This window comes from Erpetoichthys calabaricus, chromosome 15, assembly GCF_900747795.2.
Source record: "Erpetoichthys calabaricus chromosome 15, fErpCal1.3, whole genome shotgun sequence".
Lineage (NCBI taxonomy): Eukaryota > Metazoa > Chordata > Cladistia > Polypteriformes > Polypteridae > Erpetoichthys > Erpetoichthys calabaricus.
In genome coordinates, this window is record NC_041408.2 from 101891357 (window position 1) to 101915131 (window position 23775).

Here is a 23775-nt window from a genome sequence, read left to right on the forward strand (position 1 = left end):
GACAACGCTCCATCTCACACTGCTCTCAGCATTCACCAATTTTTGGCAAGAAACGGTATGACAACCCTGAACCACCCACCCTACTTACCGGATTTAGCTCCGTGTGATTTCTTTTTGTTCCCTCGGATGAAAAAAGACTTGAAAGGAAGGCGTTTTGCTGATGTCAAAGAGGTAAAACAAGAAACGACAACAGCATTAATGGGCATTACTTCAGACGAATTTAAAAAATGTTTTGAACAATGGAACAAACAGTTAGATAAGTGTATTTCCGCCAATGGAGAGTACTTTGAAGGAGACTAATTGTAGTTTGTACAGAAAATTAAATTAAATGTTTTCAAAATATTTCCGGTTATTTTTGGGTCCCCCTTCATGTATATGTATATATATATATATATATATATATATATATATATATATATATATATATAATTATATATAACACACACATAATAAATAATGTGTGCTTGAATCCTGTGTGATAACTATTATTGTAATATACATATTTGAAAATAATATGAAATTATAAGATGTACACATTAAATGCATGACATTTAGTAGAAGTTAAGAAAAATGTTACTAAAAGAAACACAAATAATAATCACAATATAGAACTGTTTTCATTAAAACATAAAAAGTCAAATCACCTTTGGGTCAATTTATTTATACAAATTGTCTTAGGGATTTTAATGAAGCAGACAAAGTATACAGTGAATATTACATTTCACATAAAATGCACTTGCCATGAGCTAACTTCAAAGAACTCCTATACAATAGCAGAATTTTGTGTTCCATTTTAAATGTAGAGAAATTACACTAAACAGCTGTAACATGAATACAAATGCAAAATATACACACACATTGATTACAATGTCTCTCTTAAACAGATCACTGCACCAATGTTGTTTAAAGATTTCCTTAACACATACACAGTACCACTAGTGCCTATTAACCAGTTTAAATGTGCTGTGAGCTCAAGATGAAGTGTTTGAACATCTAGAAGAGCTTTTAAAAAAGCTCCCACAGAAACAGAAAGAGGTAAAAAATACAACAGCAAGCTTCTCATATCTAAGACCTGCCTCCACAGCAGTGCTGCGGAGATCTGCCCTGTTATGTCTTAAAGGTACATTTTGGTCTCGGTTTCCAGAGGACTGTGTTCCTAGTCCAACAGCATGCTGAAAACTGGAAGTTATAGGCAAGTGTGGCACATTCTTCCTTCATAATTAAGTTTAAACAACTGCCCAAAGGGCCTGGAGTGTTAACATGATATTTGTTTCCCCAAAATGTCTTGTGCATTTCAGTCAATGATCGACACCAAACAAAGGGAAGCCATAGTTACCATTATAAAGTAACTAGACACTGATTAGGGTTTCTTCCACCTTATCACAACTCAAAGGGACCTTTCTATTAGTGAACCCCTTTTTAAGGAAACAAAGATGGAGACTAAATTCAAATAAATACAACACAATTTACGTCACAGTGGAAAATATGTCTTAAGTCCATAATAGCAGAGAAATAACAAAATAAAAATGTAAATGTAATTTGAGAAAATTACAGAAGAAATTAACAGAACCAGCAGGTGACCTTGCATCACTCATCACAATTAAAGTAAATCTAACTGTACCGACTGCCTCAGTATAATCATAGATTAAACTATTTCCATGTAAAATATTGTTCTGTTGCAAAGCTGTAGATGTTTAAACAATGAGCTGGTACTGAAAAGAAAGTTGGTAGATGCTGATTCTAATGGTGAAGTAGTACACTGCATTGTAAAAGAAAAACATTAATGTGATTTCACAGGAAAAAAAGACTGAAGTCTGCTTGTGAAAATATATTGGAAAACTTTTAGTGAGACCCTCATTTGTTGTACAACTGATCACTGATCACTGTATACACCATCTGCAACTTACACAGCAACAGTCTGCAGAATTTGTTTTTGGCTATTTGCTGAAAGCCAGTCTCAAGGGACATCTCATCTCCCCTTTCTCAAGACACCCCATGAGACCAGAAATATCACACATTTTGCTTTCATTGTCCATTTTGTCGATGAAGAGATCATCTTTTTCTTTTTCCTATCGAGTCTTATTTTTCTTGGAATTTCCCTAAAAATAAAAAAACAAAAATAAGTACTTATATACATATGTGACCTGCAAAAATGTAGCTAATAGAAAGGAAAGGTTACCATTAGTTGTTGTTTGTTATAAAATTAGTTGATCTGAAATTCACAGTTTCAAAATATTTGTGTTTTTTTGTTTTAAGCTGAAAAAAATCCCAATTCTATGCTTAGTTTTGGTTAATATTTGGAAAGCATTTAAGAAAAAAAAAAAAAACACAATGTGACATGAAAAAAATGTCAAAATCGTCACGCTTCACCTTCAATGCCAGGTCGTTCGACAATGCAAACCTGAAAGTGTGTGTGGCAAACCACTACATTCTCTGTGTTGACAATGGATCCAATTTAATGATTTGATTTTTGATCAATTTCATTGGTTTATATCACATTTAAAATACAAATTGCACAGTTTGATTGTGTTGTTTTTAAGGTACACATCTTGGTGTACAATGAAAAAATTGAACAGCTTATTGTAAAGGAAACATCTGTGAACAATTTGGAATTAAAAACTATTAATCTAGAAACACCCGGGTGGGCAGAAGGACCAGCAGTACGAACAGATTGTTTTTGTTCTAAGAAATGTAAAACCACCTGAACACATCACTTTCCCTGCAGTAACAAAGAATATGGTTTAAATTGAAACACAAATTAAATATTGCACTTGGCACACAATCTACTCACTATAAATATACTGTATATAAAATCCTAAGCCTAAAAGTACAACGATTTTGCGCAATGTTTTTAAGTGATTTTTTTTGACACACTTCAAATCAGGCTCATTTTAAAACCTACATACATATGTGTGGTATCATTCTTTTCAGAATTTATCAAACTTTAATGTGATGTTGTTAGATTTTCAGATTCTTATTCCATTTTTAAATTATAAACTAAAAAACATCAAGAACTCGCATCCCGTGAGACGAGACTTAAGCAAGAGTGCCAAGAGATTTAACCATGCCTGGCTGCAACTGGGGGTTGGGCGCCGAAGGGTGCTTGCCCCTCTAGTATGTACATACTGTATAATGACCAACAAAAATGAACAGGTAGGTTGTTCTTAAGTCTCATTTCACTGATGGACTGGGCTTTCAAGTACTAATATGAGCACTTCTAACTTCCTGATTATATCACTTAGTAAGAACATAAGAAATTTAAGAAATGAGAAGTGACCATTAAGTCCAACAAGCTTCTTTGTTGAGCTAATAGAGAAGCTGATCCAATATGGCATTCAAACACTTCTTGAAGGCTGTTAAGGTTTCTGCTACAACTCTATGTCTCAGTAGTTTGCTCCAGATTCCCACAACTCTTATTGGGAAAGAGTAATAAAAAAAAAAGAAATAAAAAAAGTGCCTCCTGGCTTCAGTCCTGAATGCCCTTACCTTTAATATCCACTGAAGTCCTAGAGTGTGCGATACACCATTAAGTTGACAGGATGTTGTTGGATCTATATAATCAATGCCTTTGATAATTTTTAAGACCTGTATTAGGTGCCCACATAGTCTTTTCTGCTGGAGACGAAACAGGTTTAATTCTCTATGTCTGTCAGAGTAGGACATGTCCTTAGGTCCTGGGATGCACTTGATTGCTCTCATCTTCACAGCTTCAAGTGCTGCTGTGTCTTTCATGCTGTGTGGTGACCACAAATACACACAACACTCCACATGTAGTCTCACTAGTGCATTATATAGTCTACGCATGACATCCCTTGACTTACATTCAATGGTTTTTACAATATAGCCAAAATTTTATTTGCCTTTTAAATTGCTTTTGCTGTATGTCACATCTGAAATCTGCATCTTATAAATGTTTCATAAAGTATAGTATTTCATGCAATGGTACTTTCAAAAGGCCCAATGTTAAAAAATAAATAAATAAAAATCTGAATATCACTCATCTACAATAAAATGTAGTTATGGTGCCATTCTATATTTTAGGTGTAGAGAAAAGCCAAGCAAAATGACACCTTTTATTGGCTAACTAAAAAGATTACAATATGCAAGCTTTCGAGGCAACTCAGGCCCCTTCTTCAGGCAAGATGTAATCATATATGTATATATTTTAGGTGTTAAACTAATAGTGTTCAAATTACTCTGTCCATATGTTCTGTGCATTCCACACATTTTTTCAAAACTTTCTTGATGTACTGCAAGTTATGGCATATTTTTCTATACAAGATGTGATAGATTAAATAATATTAAAAAAGGTCATTGTTAATAAATAAAAAAAGTTTCCATCTTGGGATTTCAATGGGTAAGGATAAGACAAATCAATAGTAGTGAGGTTCCATTTTGTAATAATTTCTTTGTAGTATTTAGGTTTCCCATTTAGTCACTCCATGATCGTTGATTAAATGGTGAGCTTCTTATCAAGGCCTGGACAGATGCTTTAGGCAAAATGAGTGCATTACAAAGAATTCAAGTATTTGGTAGAAGGCTAAAAGGAATCTATTATTGAAAACAGATACACAGGCTGGAAGAAAGTAGTGTCAAGCACGATCATTTCACTGCACAGTGCAGCTGCAATACCCTTTTGTCAGCAGCTTTCTGTTGACTTTACTTTTACTGATTTTTGGACACATCTATGAGTGTTTCCATGATCTTAATGTGAATGCAGATGCAATTATTTAAATGTGCTGGGGTTAATGTTTGTGTTTATATTTTAAAGAAAACCTGAAATGAAAATGTGTTTCAGCACTTACTGTATTATCTTACATGAATATAAACATTTAGTTAATTCTGGTCTTTAATCATATTGAGTTATTGTAGAGATTGTATTATAAAGAAGCCTGGAAAGGTATTTTGTAAAATAAAAAATAAGTCTTTTTGAAACGGGGACTTGCTTACTTTGTAGTTGTGCATGGGGTTTGGGGTCTGAGACACCCCTAAGTGGCCACACAGGACACTTCAGAGTACACTACAAATAGAACGGATGCCTAATGAACAAAGTTTAGTATGTTGACATTTTATAAAATGCATCATTCACCCATTAGAATATCATAGCTTCTGAAAATGTGTGTAAACTGTGATACATAGTTAACAGTTCTAACTGTTAAAAAAAGATATGCGATCACTAAAATATGGCTCCTGGTTGTTATAATTTAATTAGAAGAATTTAACTAGAAAGATGCTGCAAGCAACTTTGAATGAAGTCATGTATCTTAAGGCAGTACAAAGGATGCAGGATAAGCAAGAATAAAAATACATCTAGAATTATTTTCATGCTTATCAACACTTCCATAAGTATGATTTATGACATACTCTTGTTTTTCATTTTTTCCCATTTCTATATATGGCCGATGTGCTCGATCACCCTTCTCCATACAACTTGGTTTTGCACCTCCTCTCCAGTCAGATCCCTTTCCTTCAGATCTTCTTTTATTTTATCCATCCACCTTCACTTTGGCCTCCATCACTTTCTCTTCTGCTGTACTTCATTTTCCATCAGTCTTTTGCCCACATCTTCATCACATATCCATACCACTTCAACCTATTTTCCTGCACTTTCTTACGTCTCTTTCCCACTTCTGTTGAGCCTCTGATTGTCTTATTTCTTATTCTGTCCTTTTCTTTAACTCCTCACATCCTCCTCGACACTCATTTCTGTTAAATTCAACATCTCCTACACCCTTTGTACTCCCATGTCTCAGCTCCATAAATCATTGCTGGACTTACCACGGTCTTAAAATTTTTTTACCTTTACCCTTCACCTTAATTCTTCCATCACACAATACTCCTGATACATTCTTCCAATTGTTCCATTCACACTGCACTCTATGGGTTATCGCTGTATCTAATTCTCCATTTTGGGCCACCACTGACTGTAGATATTTAAATGTATCCACTCTTATCAATAGCTCTCCATGCAAGTTAACTTCTGAATCGTGATCATCATTAACACTAGAATCCTTGAAGCCTTTGAAAAAAGTTGTAATCCCAGGCCACCTTAAATTCCTTTGCACCTTCTCATAAGCATCTTTTGTTTTGCAAATGTGCCAATCAGTACAACCAGCAAGCAGCTTGCTGTCCCATCCCCCCCACAGATGCAGCTGAAGTTCTCCCAGCTCAGGTCTCTTTATCTGGGACTGAGCTGCCTGGAGTTATATAGGGTAAATAAGAAGACATTGCAATTATCTGTCGATTGACATTTGAGCTTGGGTTTTTAACTCATTGACAGCAACATGTAAATTGATTTTTTTTTCTTTGGTTATATTCTAGAATAAAAGTGCACGTGTTTATTTGGTATTTTGACTAAAGTCTTCACACATTATATACTTCATGTAATTACTACTATAACATGGAAAAAGTTTCTGTTTTAGGTATGTGTTCCACATTTCTTGCCTCGCATTTCCTGTCAACCTACATTTACCCAGATCGTTGTAGACGCGGAACACACATGAAATGTATGTATTCCAAATAACGATATATTATTTACCTTATACAACTCCAGGTACCCAGATAAATAAACTTGTGCTGGGAGAACTTCAGCTACGTTGGTTTTGGGCGGGGATGGGATAGCAGACTACTTTGTGCTTGTGCTGATTGACACATCTGCAAAAGAAAGACGCTGATGGAGAGGTGTGAAGGAATTTAAGGTGGCCCGGGATTATGACTTTCTTCGTAGGCTTCAGGGATTATAGTGTTAAACCTTATACAGTGGTACCTCTGGTCACGACCGTAATTCGTTCCAAAACTCTGGATGTGACCCGATTGTAATTTCCCCATAAGATTGTATATAAATACAATTAATCCGTTCCAGACCATATAAACTGTATGTAAATATATATATATATATATATATATATACTAGCAAAATACCCGCGCTTCGCAGCGGAGAAGTAGTGTGTTAAAGAGGTTATGAAAAAGTAAAGGAAACATTTTAAAAATAACGTAACATGATTGTTAATGTAATTGTGTTGTCATTGTTATGAGTGTTGCTGTCATATATATACACACACACATATACACATATATATATATATATATATATATATACATACACACACATACACGCACTTACAATAACATAGAAATCAATATAAACAACATTAACATCGTTATCATATGAGAATATGAAGTAATATATAAGAAGCACATTTCATATAAATATAAATTATTAAACAGTAAAATCTTCTTCTATAATTTGCTACCGTGGCTATTCGTTTGTCTGTCCAGGATTTTAAATCACCTGTAGCTTGCAAACCGTTTCACCTATTGACTTGAAATCTGGTACACATATAGTACGTCACGTCTGCTATCCGCTTTATGGGTGATGATTCTATTACTCTTTTTATCTTTATTTTATTGTAGAATCAACTCCTATCTGCGCACACCAGGGCGGCCGTGGGCGGATGCGTATGGTGTATTCACTCCATGTTATCGTGCATTGCGCTGTCACTGATATTTTGATAAAAGAATTTGAACAACATATAAGAAGCGTATAAATTATTAAACAGTAAAACATTAACATTTAAGAAGTAAAGTTACATTGAGTACTACTGCAGTGCCTTCGGGTATACCTCATTTTTTCTTTGCCCATTACATGCTTAAATGTATACATTTTTTGGTGTACCTACCCGAGAACACGCGACATATAACCGACCGTGGGAGAAGCATGGATTTTAAACACGCGTTGAGTTCATCTGCTGGTCTCCCTCGTGGAATAACTGGTAATGTTTGACTAAAATCTACAGCGAGTAAAACGACATTACCTCCTTTTTTTTTTTTTACGATCTCTGAGATCTTGCTTTTTTCGGTTCAAGGCTTCATAAGCTCTTTTATGTTCCATGGTGTACTTATCCCAAACCATCATCTTTGAATGTTGCAAGACTTTCGCCTTGTATGTAGATCGGGGTAATTACATTCATTGCATTCCTAGTCTGAATCACAATCTGATTGTATGGGTGGTTACCTGGCAGGTAACGGTTATGCTTGGTCATCAAGTCGTCTAACATCCGCTACGTGCCCTCTTTTAATTGCGAGAAGCAGATATATAAATAAAATTTATTATTATTATTATATAGCCAAATTCTCGCGCTTCGTTGCGGCGAAGTACTGCTTTTAATTTTTTATTAAGAAGAAAAGAAAACTTTTTAAACGGATCGAAAATATACCAATTACAATTTGTTAAGGATCTGTTTTTTTGTGAAGCTCCCTTTTCACAGCTGTCGCGCTACGGCGTGTGTTTCGTTTATTTGACAGTATGTAGATCGTGGTAATTACATTCATGGCATTCGTTTTCTGAATCATAATCTGATTGTATGGGTGGTTACCTGCCAGGTCACGCTTGTGGTTTGTCAGCAAGTCGCCTTACGTCCGCCACGTGCCCTCTTTCTGTTCCCAGAAGCAGATCATAGAATGGTTTTAATAGTTTACTTTCAAATAATGCAAAGAGTATGCGACATGTGTTTCTCCCTAATTCTGGGCTCATCAGGCATACACAGTCACTGCATCCCCTCTCGGGAATGGAATCTCTATCGTCAGCGCCAGAGGTGAAGCCCCTAACGTTGCGCTACGGCGTGTGGTTCGTTTATACCTCGTGTCTTCTCATTAAACTTTTATCTCGCGAATACAGTAATCCCTCGCTATATCGCGCTTCGCCTTTCGCGGCTTCACTCCATCGCGGATTTTATATGTAAGCATATTTAAATATATATCGCGGATTTTTTGCTGGTTCGCGGATTTCTGCGGACAATGGGTCTTTTAATTTCTGGTACATGCTTCCTCAGTTGGTTTGCCCAGTTGATTTCATACAAGGGACGCTATTGGCAGATGGCTGAGAAGCTACCCAGCTTACTTTTCTCTTTCTCTTGCGCTGACTTTCTGTGATCCTGACGTAGGGGGATTGAGCAGGGGGGCTGTTCGCACACCTAGACAATACGGACGCTCGTCTAAAAATGCTGAAAGATTATCTTTACATTGCTATCTTTTGTGCAGCTGCACGGTGCTTCGCATACTTAAAAGCTCGAAGGGCACGTATTGATTTTTGCTTGAAAAACAAACTCTGTCTCTCTCTATCTCTCTCTCTTTGTCTGCTCCTGACGGAGGGGGTGTCAGCTGCCGCCTTCAACAGCTTTGTGCCGTGGTGCTTCGCATACTTAAGCCAAACAGCCCTATTGATTTGTTTGCCAGAGATTGTTTTCTCTATCTATGTGACATTCTGTGCTCCTGACACGCACTCCTTTGAAAAGCAAGATATGTTTGCATTCTTTTAATTGTGAGACGGAACTGTCATCTCTGTCTTGTCCTGGAGCACAGTTTAAACTTTTGAAAAAGAGACAAATGTTTGTTTGCAGTGTTTGAATAACGTTCCTGTCTCTCTACAACCTCCTGTGTTTCTGCGCAAATCTGTGACCCAAGCATGACAATATAAAAATAACCATATAAACATATGGTTTCTACTTCGCGGATTTTCTTATTTCGCGGGTGGCTCTGGAACGCAACCCCCGCGATGGAGGAGGGATTACTGTATGTTATTGCAATCCGCAGCGGGAGCGTTTCTATAAACTTAATTTAAACTTACGTTTTACACTGTGCTTTTTTCCCTTATGAAGATGCTTGTATGCTTCACTCGCTCCTTATTGTTTCGCTCCCTTCTCAATTGTTTAATGAATTTTTTGTTCTTCGCTGTTTGCGGCTCCTCCTTCATTTCTCCCTACTGCGTTCACAGTCTTTTCACGTGATTACGTGGGAGGCGATATGACGTGACACTCAACTCCTCCTCCCACGGCCATCGAGCTGCCGTCCATTACAGTATATTGTGAAAAAAGAGGTTCCAGTTATGACCATTACGCGTTGAATTTCGAAATCAAACCTGCCTAACTTTTGTAATTAAGCTGTAAGGAATCAGCCTGCCAAATTTCAGCCTTCCACCTACACGGGAAGTTGCAGAATTAGTGATGAGTCAGTCAGTCAGTCAGTGAGGGCTTTGCCTTTTATATATATATATATATATATATATATATATATATATATATATATATATATATATATATATAATTTAGCACATAAATAGTTAATTATACCATAGAATGCACAGTGTAATAGTAAACTAAATGTAAAAACATTGAATAACACTGAGAAAACCCTGAACCACAGAGAAAACTAACATTGTAAGAGTTCGCGCTAGACCCTTACGAACCGCTTGCTATAAACTTTATGAGTTGTAAGCACAGGGGAAAAAAATGAAATGCCACTTCTTTTGTGAAACTTTTCAAACCATCCTCTATTTGCTTTAAATTCCTCACCTGCACCGCTCAAAGAAGGATTTTTTTTCAGCAAATCGCCATGAATCTTCCTGGCTTTTGCGCATATGATCGGCTCACTTACGCTATCCCCTGCAAGTTGCTTTTTATTCAACCACACTAGCAACAGTTTTTCCAGCTCTTCCAGCACTTGAGGCCTCTGCTTGGTTAACATTATAACTACTTTTGCAACATCAGCTGCTTTGTTAGGCCCTGTATACGCAAACAAAAGAAAATGGGAAATGGAGAATGGGAAATCATTGGCGCATACGAACGCGCATAGCAAAACTGGCCGCCAGTGTTTTTGTTCGCCACCATAGTGTGTGGTCATGAACAGATGCAAAATTTTGGCAAACTTTTTGATTGTAACCCGATTTGTACGTGTTCGGAAACGTTCGTGACCAGAGGTTCTGGCGCAGTGGTAGTGCTGCTGCTATACAGTAAGGAGACTGTAGAAGATTGTGGGTTCGCTTCCCGGTTCCTCCCTGTGTGGATAGCGCTTTGAGTCCTGAGAAAAGCGCTATATAAATGTAATGAATTATTATTATTATTATATTCTGTCTTCTTATTTATCTTCAATCCTCTATCTTCCACAGCCCTTTTCCATTCTTCTAACTTCCTCTCCTCTTTTCTGGTGTTATACAACACAATATTATCATCAAAAAATTATGACAGTCTGCTGTTCATTTTTGGAAATACAGTATAAGGTTTCAAAATTTGTACCATAATGTATGAAAAACAACTTGCTGAAAGCTCAATTCTTAACCAGGCTTACATTAGGACAGACAATGGCCTAGAAGCATGAAACAGTATCAATAGTTAAATTTCTTTTTGTTTGACTTACTTTGATAAAAATCTTGCATGTATCGCTACAAAAGAATTATGCCTGCTCCAGACAAAGTGATCACTACCACAATACACATGCAAGGAAAAGGCACTGCACTTGTGTGGTTTACAGATGAGTCACCTTGACGGTAATTCTCAGATCTCTTGCTCTTTGCATAAACAGACATAATTATGCCATTGCGAAATTCTCAAGGAATTTATACTTCTCAAAGAATGAACTTTCATGTGTACATTTTTGATTACAATGGAAGAGAATGGAACAGAAAGATTTTTACTTCTAAAAGCATTCCAAGGCAATGAACCAAAATGGATTTCGAATTTAAGAAGCAGTAAGCAACTGTTGTGCACTCACATACACACACACAAAACATGATAATTAATAGTTGCACTCATCTTTCCTTCACCAACTTTACAAAGCATGGATCTGATTTGCTTCATGAACATCTAGAATCATAAATTGCACAGAACTGTTTGGAACTCCTTACCGACACTCAAACATTGTGCTCATCTCTGTAGACCAAGGCATGTGGAATGTATACTGTAACTACTCAACTGTCTTTCAATAAAATTTTAATAACTGCACCTAAGATAAGAACAAGAAAGAGTAAATGGCACGGCTCCCAGAATACATCCAGTATGTTTTGACTGCCACATAGCATATTGAAATGCCACCTTGCAATGTTCACATTAGGCAAAGTACATTTCTGAGCAAACTTCTTTAATAATAAAAAAATGAATATCATAAAATTAATAACTGAAAAAGCTGTAATAGCATAATGTAGGTCATATAATGCCTAGGAATTATCTATAACATAACTTGTAGAAAACAAAACAAAAACTGTGTTTGCATTATAAGTATAGGATCATCAAACAAATGTTTCCGATACCCTTTTAGTGCTGCGCCGTATACTGGTACTAAAAGGTACTGAACTAAATACCCAATGTTTTAAAATGTTACAAGGCCACCATTATGTTACTTTGGTGCCGGAACTGTGTGCACAGCTTTCAAAAAAAAAATAAAAATAAAAATAACACAAATCCCACTCTCTGCACTGTTTTCAAAACAATATTTGCATATTAACATAGGAAACTCCACGGGGAGAACCACCCCGCACCCCTCATTATAATATGTATAAATCCCTGTAAACTGAATTAAGCAATTATGAGCCTCAAATGGACCCTAGGCAAACACAGTGCGGGGGAGCTGTGTAGAGAATGTGCGTGCGGTCTGACAGGAAAAAGAAGACAAGAGCCTGGGAGAGTTATCCATTATTTCCTTTGGTATCAATGTTGTATAGGTACAGAGGAGCGAAAGCTGGTATCGGTACAAAGTCAAAAGTTTAGCATCAATCCAACACTATACCCACTACTGCTGCTAGCCACATCTATAAACAACATCACTACAGTCAATCTAATCTCTCAGCACTGGAACTAAATCCCTTGGATCATTTCAACTCAGGAGTACAACTGAAGAGAAAGAGTGGACACATGAAGGTGGATGGGGACTTGAAGCAAAGTGGTAATGCCTTTCTCTGGTGGCAAAGTAAAAATTGACTGACATGAAAGTGAATTGCTTAAGATTATAGAGATAAATGTGAATTTAATACAGCAATAACAATGCTTAGTGTTACAAACAATTCTTTCACTTTCACCAAGAAATTCTGTAACTCCAGTACAGTCAACTGCACTTTACTGTGTTTAGTCTAGCCAGTGAGTTCTAAATCCGAAACAGAACACACAGTGCATAAAGAGAGAGAAGTGGAAGACCATAAAATTGTGAAGACGCACATCCATGGCCACCATCCAATGTTTATTTGGTTTCTTCATGACAAAAGTCAGAAAATACGATTACAGTAATCCCTTGCTATATCGCGCTTCGACTTTCGCGGCTTCACTCTATCGCGGATTTTATATGTAAGCATATCTAAATGTATAACACGGATTTTTCGCTGCTTTGCGGGTTTCTGCGGACAATGGGTCTTTTTACTTCTGGTACATGCTTCCTCAGTTGGTTTGCCCAGTTGATTTCATACAAGGGACACTATTGGCGGATGACTGAGAAGCTACCTAATCAGAGCACACAGTTAAGTTCCTGTGTGCTGATTGGCTCAGCGACGGAGTGCTGCATTAACCAGGAAGTCTCATCTCACTCATTCAGCATTAACGTGCTCCTGCTACTGCTTCAGGGGCCGTGTCCAAGCACCAACAGAAGATGCAAATGATTGCAGAAAAGGTAAAAGTTTTGGATATGCTGAAGGAAGGGAACAGCTACACCGCTGCAGGACACCATTGCGGCATCAATGAGTCCACGATTCTTTTTATTTAAAAAGGAGGAAAAGCATATAAGATCTACAGCCACAGTGTCCTTTAAGCAGGGCGCAAAACGAGTTGCAAGTGGACATAATAAGGCAGTAGTCTGGATGGAATCTGCTTTAGGGATATGGATTGAAGACTGCCGGAAGGAGAACAATGGCGGTGCTACACAGTCGCCTGAAGAGGCTCCTTTAGAAGAGCTGTAACGCTCTTCTTTGTTGTGCAGTAAAATTAAAGTCATTGTTATCAGACAAGTGTCATTGTTGGTGATTAACCATAATTAATTATCTACGTACAGTACTTATTATATGTACATAGTTTAGTGTCACTGTACACACATTTTACTGTATACAATTTTTCTTGCATTGTACGTATTTATTGCTGGTGGCCTGTCTGTCGTAATGGCTGTAACATATGTGATATTGGAGACGCTCAATATCTTTAAAATAATATTTAGGTTTTACTGTATATAAACTGTGTTTACATACATAATTTCAACGAATCTTACCTAATATCTAAGAGAATACAAAGGGTTTATGCTGGATAATTGTGCGGGAAATGTTTATAATAGTGTGGGAGAGTTTATAAGGGCTTAAAATATATAAAAAGAACCATATGAACATATGGTTTCTACTTCGCGGATTTTCACCTTTCGCGGGGGGTTCTGGAACGCAACCCCCGCGATGGAGGAGGGATTACTGGAATCAAAACAATAGGACCACATGATCTTTTTAAAAAGGTTTTTAAAAGTGTTTTGACAGTCAAAACAGAAAAAAAACTATTACTTTCACAAAAGTTTCCATCACTTTGCAAAAACTGAACTTGAACAGATATTTAAATTTTTATTTTTAACTTCTACATATTTGAAATTCTGTGACAACATTTAAGACAATAGATTAGATTTAATCTTTAATTCATTAGGAATAAAAGCACTAATTAAAATTAATCCTGGACCCAGAAATTCTATAGAATGCCAGCAATAGATTCAATACATGTAGAAGACATGATTATGAATCAGTAATGTAGAGTGACAAATAGCCAGCGTAGAGAGAGATTTTTTTCTTTTTTTCTTCAAATTCTGTACTTATAATTTACTTATTCTCTAGATGGTTGCAGATTCTGAGGTTCAACAGCGATAGCAAACAGCACTTGTAATAATGGGCAGCCTTGACTGTTTTTTTGTCCCGGAGTGAACAGTCATAGGCTTCTGATCTGGAGTATAATAATTTATTTCATGGACATGGTAGGTCTGAAACCAGATTAACACAGCACAGTGAATAGATATTCCCTTTCAGCTCTAATGACAGCTTTTTAGCAGAACAGATAGCAAGCTTTCTGGAAGGTCAGATAGTGCAAATGTTTATTAGGGCTGTGCATTGTCTTAAAAGTTCACATCATCATTTTCTTGGAGAGATTAGCTGCTCTGCCATCTCACACTAAGAATGCATGTGCAACTTTTATATCTATATCTATCTTCTATATCAAACAAATATCTTCAAGTTACAAAGCTCAATTTTCACTGTTTTAATCAAGTAATTGATATACTGGTGTAAAGTATATTGGTATGTTGTTTAAAAAGACATATCCTTTAATTTGCAAATTCTACATTTGTCCAGCAGATGTCCTTGTTTTGTTTCTCCTTGAGTCAAAGAAACCATTTACAAAACACGCTGGAATAAGTTGCAAGGAAACACACAACCTTGCTACAACTATGTGGTACTTTGGTTTTAGTCACAATGAAAAGGGAAAAAGGAAAAACATAAAAGAGGAAATTGGTAGACTACTTATGATGGCACTTAGTGCAGAAGAGATGGACAAAGAACCTTTAAGGTCAGTTGCATGTTCATCATCCGGCCAAATATGCAAAGTTATCACAATCAAAAAAATGTTGCTACTACAAGCAAAGGAGGCCAGAAATCAAAGTAGGTTTTGTTAAATTTCCAAATTATAAACGAGAGAGTAAAAGCTGGATATACTGTACTATGGCAGCAGCACACTATTTAATCAAAGAAATTACCTTTTCTTGTACTGTAGAGAAGAGCACTCTCAAAGAGATACTGGGCCCGACATAGAAGTCTCTCAAAGAAAAACGTAATAGTATGGTAGACTAAAATGTAAACTGTAATAAAAAACTGAAAAATTACTGTACTGTGTGACACTCGTATCTATTAAAATATGAAAATAAAACTTTCTATGTAATTTATGAACCTCAGCAATTATTTACAATAGCCTAATAACCTATACATTCTAGCAGGCACTATACACAAAAATGGGCTTTGCTGGTCATGTGTTCCATTTACAATATTAAAAAAAAAAACACTTTTTTTTAATCTTCCTTATTTTGAAGCATAATATTCAGCTAATGAAGAATCTTCAGACAAGTGCCTAGTTTTCTGAGCTCTGTTACGTACACTTACAAACAAAATATAATGACTGACCAAAAAAAAAAAGAGACAAGTCAGCTTGAATTCAGGTGTTCTTGCCAAGCAAGTGTAGCAAACTCATAGTTCACAGTGATCTTTCAGACCAGATGACTATGCAAGGGTGAATTTGGCCAATCCCATGTCACTTAATTAGTCTTTAGCTCCTCTATCTACTCCAGAAGAAAAAAATAAAATGGGCCATGATGTACTACTATAAACAAGCACAGTATAGCAAAGAATCAACAAAGATTTCGTAATAACTGCTTGTCTTTAACAAATTCACTGTGATCTTGTGAAATTAGGTTAATTCTTTTTATTAAAATTATTCCCAGGATCCCAAAATGGTTGGATGTTTGTAGGAAGCACACTCTAAGAGGTTTTCATTTTTTTTTGAAAAACAGTAACTATGATGTTTGAAATAATTTATTAGGTATAACAATATTTTTTAGCTTTCTTAAAGATAGCTAACATTGGCTGAGCTGAATTTGAGTTTTTTTTTTTTTAATCCAATTCTGCAGGATAACCAACTGGAGATGCAGCATTCCTGTTTTGCTTTAGTAGCATCTTGTGCATTGCATAAATTTGTGGCATTCCTATTTTATCAAATACTATACACATACACAGTGCATCCGGAAAGTATTCACAGCGCATCACTTTTTCCACATTTTGTTATGTTACAGCCTTATTCCAAAATGGATTAAATTCATTTTTTTCCTTAGAATTCTACACACAACGCCCCAAAATGACAACGTGAAAAACGTTTACTTAAGATTTTTGCAAATTTATTAAAAATAAAAAAAACTGAGAAATCACATGTACATAAGTATTCACAGCCTTTGCTCAATACTTTGTCGATGCACCTTGGGCAGCAATTACAGCCTCAAGTCATTTTTGAATATGATGCCACAAGCTTGGCACACCTATTCTTGGCCAGTGTCGCCCATTCCTCTTTACAGTACCTCTCAAGCTCCATCAGGTTGGATGGGAAGTGTCAGTGCACTTTTCATTTTTCCCTTTATCCTGACTAGTCTCCGAGTCCCTGCCGCTGAAAAACATCCCCACAGCATGATGCTGCCACCACCATGCTTCACTGTAGGGATGGTATTGGCCTGGTGATGAGCAGTGCCTGGTTTCCTCCAAACGTGACGCCTGGCATTCACACCAAAGAGTTCAATCTTTGTCTCATCAGACCAGAGAATTTTCTTTCTCATAGTCTGAGAGTCCTTCAGGTGCCTTTTGGCAAACTCCAGGCAGGCTGCCATGTGCCTTTTACTAAGGAGTGGCTTCCGTCTGGCCACTCTACCATACAGGCCTGATTGGTGGATTGCTGCAGAGATGGTTGTCCTTCTGGAAGGTTCTCCTCTCTCCACAGAGGACCTCTGGAGCTCTGATAGAGTGACCATCTGGTTCTTGGTCACCTCCCTGACTAAGGCCCTTCTCCCCCGATCGGTCAGTTTAGATGGCCGGCCAGCTCTAGGAAGAGTCCTGGTGGTTTCGAACTTCTTTCACTTACGCATGATGGAGGCTACTGTGCTCATTGGGACCTTCAAAGCAGCAGAAATTTTTCTGTAACCTTCCCCAGATTTGTGCCTCGAGACAATCCTGTCTCAGAGGTCTACAGACAATTCCTTTGACGTCATGCTTGGTTTGTGCTCTGACATGAACTGTCAACTGTGGGACCTCATATAGACAGGTGTGTGCCTTTCCAAATCATGTCCAATCAACTGTGTTTACCACAGGTGGACTCCTATTAAGCTGCAGAAACATCTCAAGGATGATCAGGGGAAACAGGATGCACCTGAACTCAATTTTGAGCTTCATGGCAAAGGCTGTGAATACTTACGTACAGTACATGTGCTTTCTCAGTTTGTTTATTTTTAATAAATTTGCAAAAATCTCAAGTAAACTTTTTTCATGTTGTCATTATGGGATGGTTGTGTGTAGAATTCGGAGGAAAAAAATGAATTTAATCCATTTTGGAACAAGGCTGTAACATAACAAAATGTGTAAAAAGTGATGCGCTGTGTATACTTTCCAGATGCACTGTACATATACATACATACATTACATACATATATATATATATATACATATACATACATATACATATATATATATACATACATCCACACACTGTGACAGGCGGCCAGGACACCCCTTCTGTATATGTTCCGGGGGAGCAGCTATGGACATCTCACTACCTTTCCCGGGACGCTTGGTGGCAGCCTCCGTGGCTGACGATGGTGCCTCCATTTCCCGCAGGGTTTCCTGGGAGATGGAGTTCTCCACAACCCTGTGGTGAGCTGGGGTGGCCGCCAGGGGGTGCTGCATGGAGCCAGGAACCCACCTAGACATCTCTGCAGCCCCACCCGGAAGTGCAATTAGCTGTAGGTGATCAAGCACCTAGAGCACTTCCAGGTGGGCTATAAAAAGGGCCAGCATCCACCACTCAGGAGCCAGGATCGGGAGGAAGAGGACGAGGTTGCATGGGAGGAGTGGTGGTGCCAAGGTGGAGAGAAGAAGTGTTGTTTTGTGGTGTATTAGTGCTTGTGGAACTGTGTTGTGGCTGGAGGGATTACAGGGAAGACGTGCCCTCCAGCTGAAGAAAAATAAAGAACCTGTTTATTTTATACGTGCCTCTGCGTAAGTCTGTGCCGGGTCGTGAGCTATATAGCGCCTTTTATTACAACACACACAATACATACACACGCACACATCCTTAAGTAATGAATTTTTTTGACTTAATGAGAATAGTGTGACTTAAGAATGAGTCAGCTGGATTGCTTTCGAGGTCAAAAAAATACATTATTCTCACAGAAAATAAAAATATTACACAGTGAAGGTACTGAAAACAAAAACGCACCTTATGGGAAAGATGAAAAAGTCCGTTAAAAATGTTAGTAACAAGTTTAATTTTCGTAGCATGCTGTGGAGAGTACAAAAAAAAAAAACAGCAAACAAAGAAAAGTTAATAACCCGATTCCTAGACTGTGGGTAATGTGCTTCAAGTACGCCGGGATACAAAGTTTATTCACATCTCATAATTGACACTCAACCACCTTAGAGCGGTTAATAACTATTTAATTACTGAAAAGAGACACCCTGCTTAATTAGTTGTATCTGTGTTTGTTTCATGTCTTAACGCTTTGGCAGCAGCAGTGCTGTGGCAGAAATGTTTACCTATTCTTTCAGCAGTGACAACAGCACAGGTAATGTTAAATCCATCACTGACTGTGAGTTATAGTGTATGAAAGAAATCTGTGACAGAGGCTGGGGAAATTACCAGGAAAAATATTCTCTGCATCATCATGAACACAAGTAACCACTTTGTCTGAGAGTCTACATGACTCCACTGCAGCAGTTAGCCTTTCAACAAGACTAACTGTCAGTAGTATCTCTGTCTTGAAAATGTGGTCTGTAGTACTAACAATTTCTCCTGCCAATCTTCACTTGATATAACCCACGCTCCAACAGTCTGTTGTGAGTCTTGTCTTACTGATTGTGGTCAGAACCCTACCCTCACTCAAGATAACTGGTTTGCCTCCAAATGCATTTGCAATCAGCAAGGCTGATTGATAATAACATGTCTACTTTTATTGCTGCACACCCTCATGCACCATTTCCTCCGACCGCTGCTTATTGACAGTTTTTTCTTGTTGGTATTTTCTACATTATGTATTACAGCAGTCCAACCTTGCAGGTGGGATTCTTGCATTATATGTAACAGACCATTATATATATGCTGCAGAAATGAACTGAACAAGACAAGCTATATTGTGCAGAATTTTCTGTTCTCATCAAAACTGTTCTTATAGTACTAATTATCATCAAGTATGCAGTGATATAAAGAAATCATAATATCCACTCACCTTATTGACCAATTTTAAAGTGTCTATTTCTTCCCTCTGCTTAGTCAAAGTCTCATTCATACTACACAAATGATCACTCATCATGCTAAGTTGGTCCTCATAGCTTCGTTTTGTTGTTGTCAATTCATCCTGCAACAAAACATGGAAGAAAATCAACAGTTGCTAAAGGGAGGCTTTGACCTGTTTGCAAAGCTGTTTTCTATTGTGAAGGTCAGCTATTTTACTAGTATGCTGACAATTCAGATTACTGTGATTTATGGCTTTAATTAAAATAGCAAAAAAGTTTTATTTAATAATGAAAACTGGAAAATTTCAAAAAGAATAATTCACTTCATAAATTAAGCAAAACAAGACCCTTGCTAGCAATTACAATAACTGTCATCTTCATCAAACACCACCATCTATTGCCTTCTTTAATCACTCCTTTTTACAGGCACATTATTATGTTTTTTTTCAAATGGGATATCTTTATTCAGACAGTAGGAAGAAAAATTAGCTGCATCACATTTTTGCACATGCTTAATTTACATATATGTGCCAAAGTACAGGTATCCCACACATATCCATAAGAGTTGGATTCAGAAGTATTCTTTAGATTCTAGAATGGCAGTAGTCTAGAATGTCATATGGTACAGTCTTTGGTATACCTTAATAGTATTCTGCAGGTCTCCACCAGGTATGCATGAGAAGATGCCCACAACACTGACACTACTGGCAATGAGATAGTCATATTAAGTATGCAGTGTTAGTTCTGAAGGAAAAAACAGTGAGAGTTCCCTACAAGAGTGGCCATGATGCCTGTGATTTATGGTAGAGATGTGAAAAGTCTAAATATTACACATTTAAAACAAACTTGCTCTCTAAGCAACCTAACATGGTATATGAAGGATACCCAGATGCTTTAGCCTTTTATGGAACTTTTAGCTGCTTTAAAAGTGAAGATGCTCTTTTCACAGTTGTTGTGATGGATTTTCTCCTGTTTAAATGTTCAGGAGACTAACAAATGACACACTATATCCATAAGGAAAAAAATGTAATTATAAACATGCAATCAGGGGCTAATATGATTCACTTTATAATCTATATCCTGCAATTGACTGTTAAACTGACACGTGATGAACAAAAGCAGGTAGCTGTAAGTGTGCTTGCTGTGCATTATAAGAAGAATAACACAACACTGAATTAAAACTCTGAACTTTTGCCCTAATAGTGTTTAAATGTCTCTTAAAAATGTTTTTGGGCAAATATTTTCCATTGTATTAAATCTAGTATAATGCAAGTTTAACAGGAATGTATACTATACATTGCCAGGAGTGGCAAAAGAGATAACCTAATTCATGGGGGTCACTAATTTGGTCCACTTTCCCCTTTTCATCATTTAAAGGTAAACTGAAGCAGTCCTTGCTTCCAGAAGGGATATCGTGACCTAAAAAGTGCACTATTTTTTCTATAATTACACATTAAAAGACACAAAGACACCACCTGGCATTGGGTTATTTTTGTGCAAATAACAGTTTTGATAACTTGGATTTTTGGAACTGCAGATAATGAACTGAGTAGAAAAGCTTCAATTCAAGCATGGCATCATTAAAAGACTGTTTGACTGGATAAAATACTCCTTTAAGAACAGGGGGCTAAGAGGTTGATGTGCTGGTACCAGAATCTGGTTAACATCAGAGTTATTCTGATCTATTACATATACAAATGTGGAAATGGCAAACAACATTTTTGCTCTTAGTTATACATTATAAGCTCTGTTATAATAGCTTGGTTCATTGAGAAATGAACTGGGTATGAAATTGGGTCCTGAGTATGACGTTAAACTGCATTCGGCCCTGCAAGTGGTCCTGGGAAATCACGGGGGTTGGTGGCAGGATTGGCACCCCAGCCACCGTTAATAAAAAAAAAAAAAAAAACTTCTCACAGCTCAGAGACGACAGAAAGGACTCTTTCTTTCTCTCTGCAAAATGGGAAGCCCCATCCCCGGAAGAGGTGAAAAGGTTGGAGAGCCAATGAGGTCAGGTCTGTTGGGGATCGAAACTGGTGTGGTGCTGAGGCGTCACCTGCTGCATGGCAGCACTCGGGTCCCAAATTGAGGTGGCCCATACGGGTAGATGCATGGAATGTCTTGTCTCTCCGGCAAGATGATCATCTTCCTCTGCTGTCAGAGAAGCTGTGTAAACTCCGCATTTCAGTGGCGGCACTCTCTGAGGTACGCAGACCGGGGACTGGCCAGATCTCTGTAGGTGGATACACCTTTTATTGGTCTGGTCGCTCTGATGGCTGTTATACTCGGGGGGGGGGGGGGGGGGGGGGGGTAGCTGTTGCTGTAGTGGATTGGCTTCTTCTGGTGGTGTCCGATTTCACTCCTTTCAACGCGCGTATTATGAGACTAAGATTACAGCATTCCCTGGGTGCCTTGTCTGTTGTCTCAGTGTATCCTCCGACTGCGGTGAGTGATGTCTCGGCAAGGGAGACATTTTATTTGCAGCTTCGCTCGGTGGTTGTTGGGTGCCAACGAGGTGACACTCCTCTGGTCATGGGTGACTTCAATGGCACTGACAGGGCTGGCTATGAGGATTGTCTCGGTCCCCATGGGTCTGGTGACCGTGGTGAAAATGGCTCCATGTTCCTTCACTTTGCAAAAGGTCAGGGGTTGCAAAGCGCTGGATCCTGGTTCCAGTGCCCTGAACTGCATCGTTGGAGTTGGTACTTCAATACTGGCGGTGCGGTGAAGGAGAATGATCACATCCTCATGGGCAGATGCTGGAGGCTCTTGCAAAACTGCAGGGTCTACAGAAGTCTACTTGGGATCCAGCTTAGGTCCAGTAGGTTACCACCTACTAGGAAAATGAGCCTGGACTTGGCCAGACTCCAGGACAAGGCTGTTTCGAATGAGTTTGCACACAGTTTGTGCGAGGAACTTGCAGATTTTGGTGCAACTGCCAATCCTAATGTGATGTGTGAGACCTTCCGTGACAAGACCCTAAACATTGCTGAGGGTTGTGTTGGTGATACCGGTGTTCCTATAAGGAGGTGTTTCATCTCGCAGGGCACCCTGGATATCATCGAGAGAAGTTTCAGCGCACTGCTCAATGGCAATTTTGGTCTGTACTGGGAACTGAGAAGGACGGCTGCGAGGACTCTAAGGGCAGATAAAGAGGCGTTTGTTAGAGGAACCTGTGAGCAAGTGACACACCATCTGTGGTCTAGCGACCCACATCCTGCCTAAAGAGGAATCGAAGCATTACACACAGCCGAATCTGTTCCTCGGAGAGTCGCAGTCAGGGCAGCTGATGGAATGGTCCTTTACGGATGACACTGCAGTTGTGACCCGCTGGGCTGGCTACTTTGAGCAGTTGTTCAAAGCTGATCCTCTCCTTAGGACGTTGGATATCTCTGGGTCCACGGTCCTTGAGGCTGATCCTCCAATTAGCTGTGAACCACCCATTCTCACCGAGATTGCACAGGTGGTGAACCAGCAGAGGGGAGGAAAGGCTGCAGGGATCTGTGGTATCCGGGGTGAACTTCTCCAGGCAGGTAGTAAGGCTGTCCTCCTGGCATTGCAAGCAATCTTTGCTTCCAATTGGGAGACTGGCATCATCCCAACTGACTGGAAAATGGGACTTGCCATCTCTATCTGGAAAGGGAAGGGTGATTGCCTGGATTACAGCAACTACAGGGGGATAATACTGCTCTCGGTGCCAGGTAAGGTCCTTGCTAGGCTTGTCCTCAACGGGATCTGTGATCACTTGCTCACCTACCAGCGACCGGAACAGTCTGGCTTTATGCCTAAGAAATCTACCATTGACTGCATCCTAGCGCTGAGGGTTCTCATGGAGAGCAAACGCGAATATCGGCAGTTTCTTTGCAGCCTTTGTCGATTTTTGTAAAGCATTCGACTCAGTTGATCGAGCTGCCCTGTGGGACCATCCTGAGGGTTCACGGGATCCCCTCAAGGTTGCTGGATATCATGGC

General features: G+C 38.4%; 1 protein-coding gene across 1 annotated transcript in view; it reads right to left on the reverse strand.

The window, feature by feature from the left end:
* Positions 1 to 640: 640 nt before the first annotated feature.
* Positions 641 to 23775, reverse strand: part of ppp1r21 (protein phosphatase 1, regulatory subunit 21) — a 97895-nt gene continuing 74760 nt past the window's right edge. The window contains exons 21-22 of the mRNA XM_028820198.2: positions 19798 to 19926; positions 641 to 2099 (exon numbers count right to left, since the gene is read on the reverse strand). Coding sequence (XP_028676031.1) covers positions 2070 to 2099; positions 19798 to 19926 — 159 coding nt within the window. The 3' untranslated portion in view covers positions 641 to 2069. The remainder of the gene's footprint in view (positions 2100 to 19797; positions 19927 to 23775) is intronic.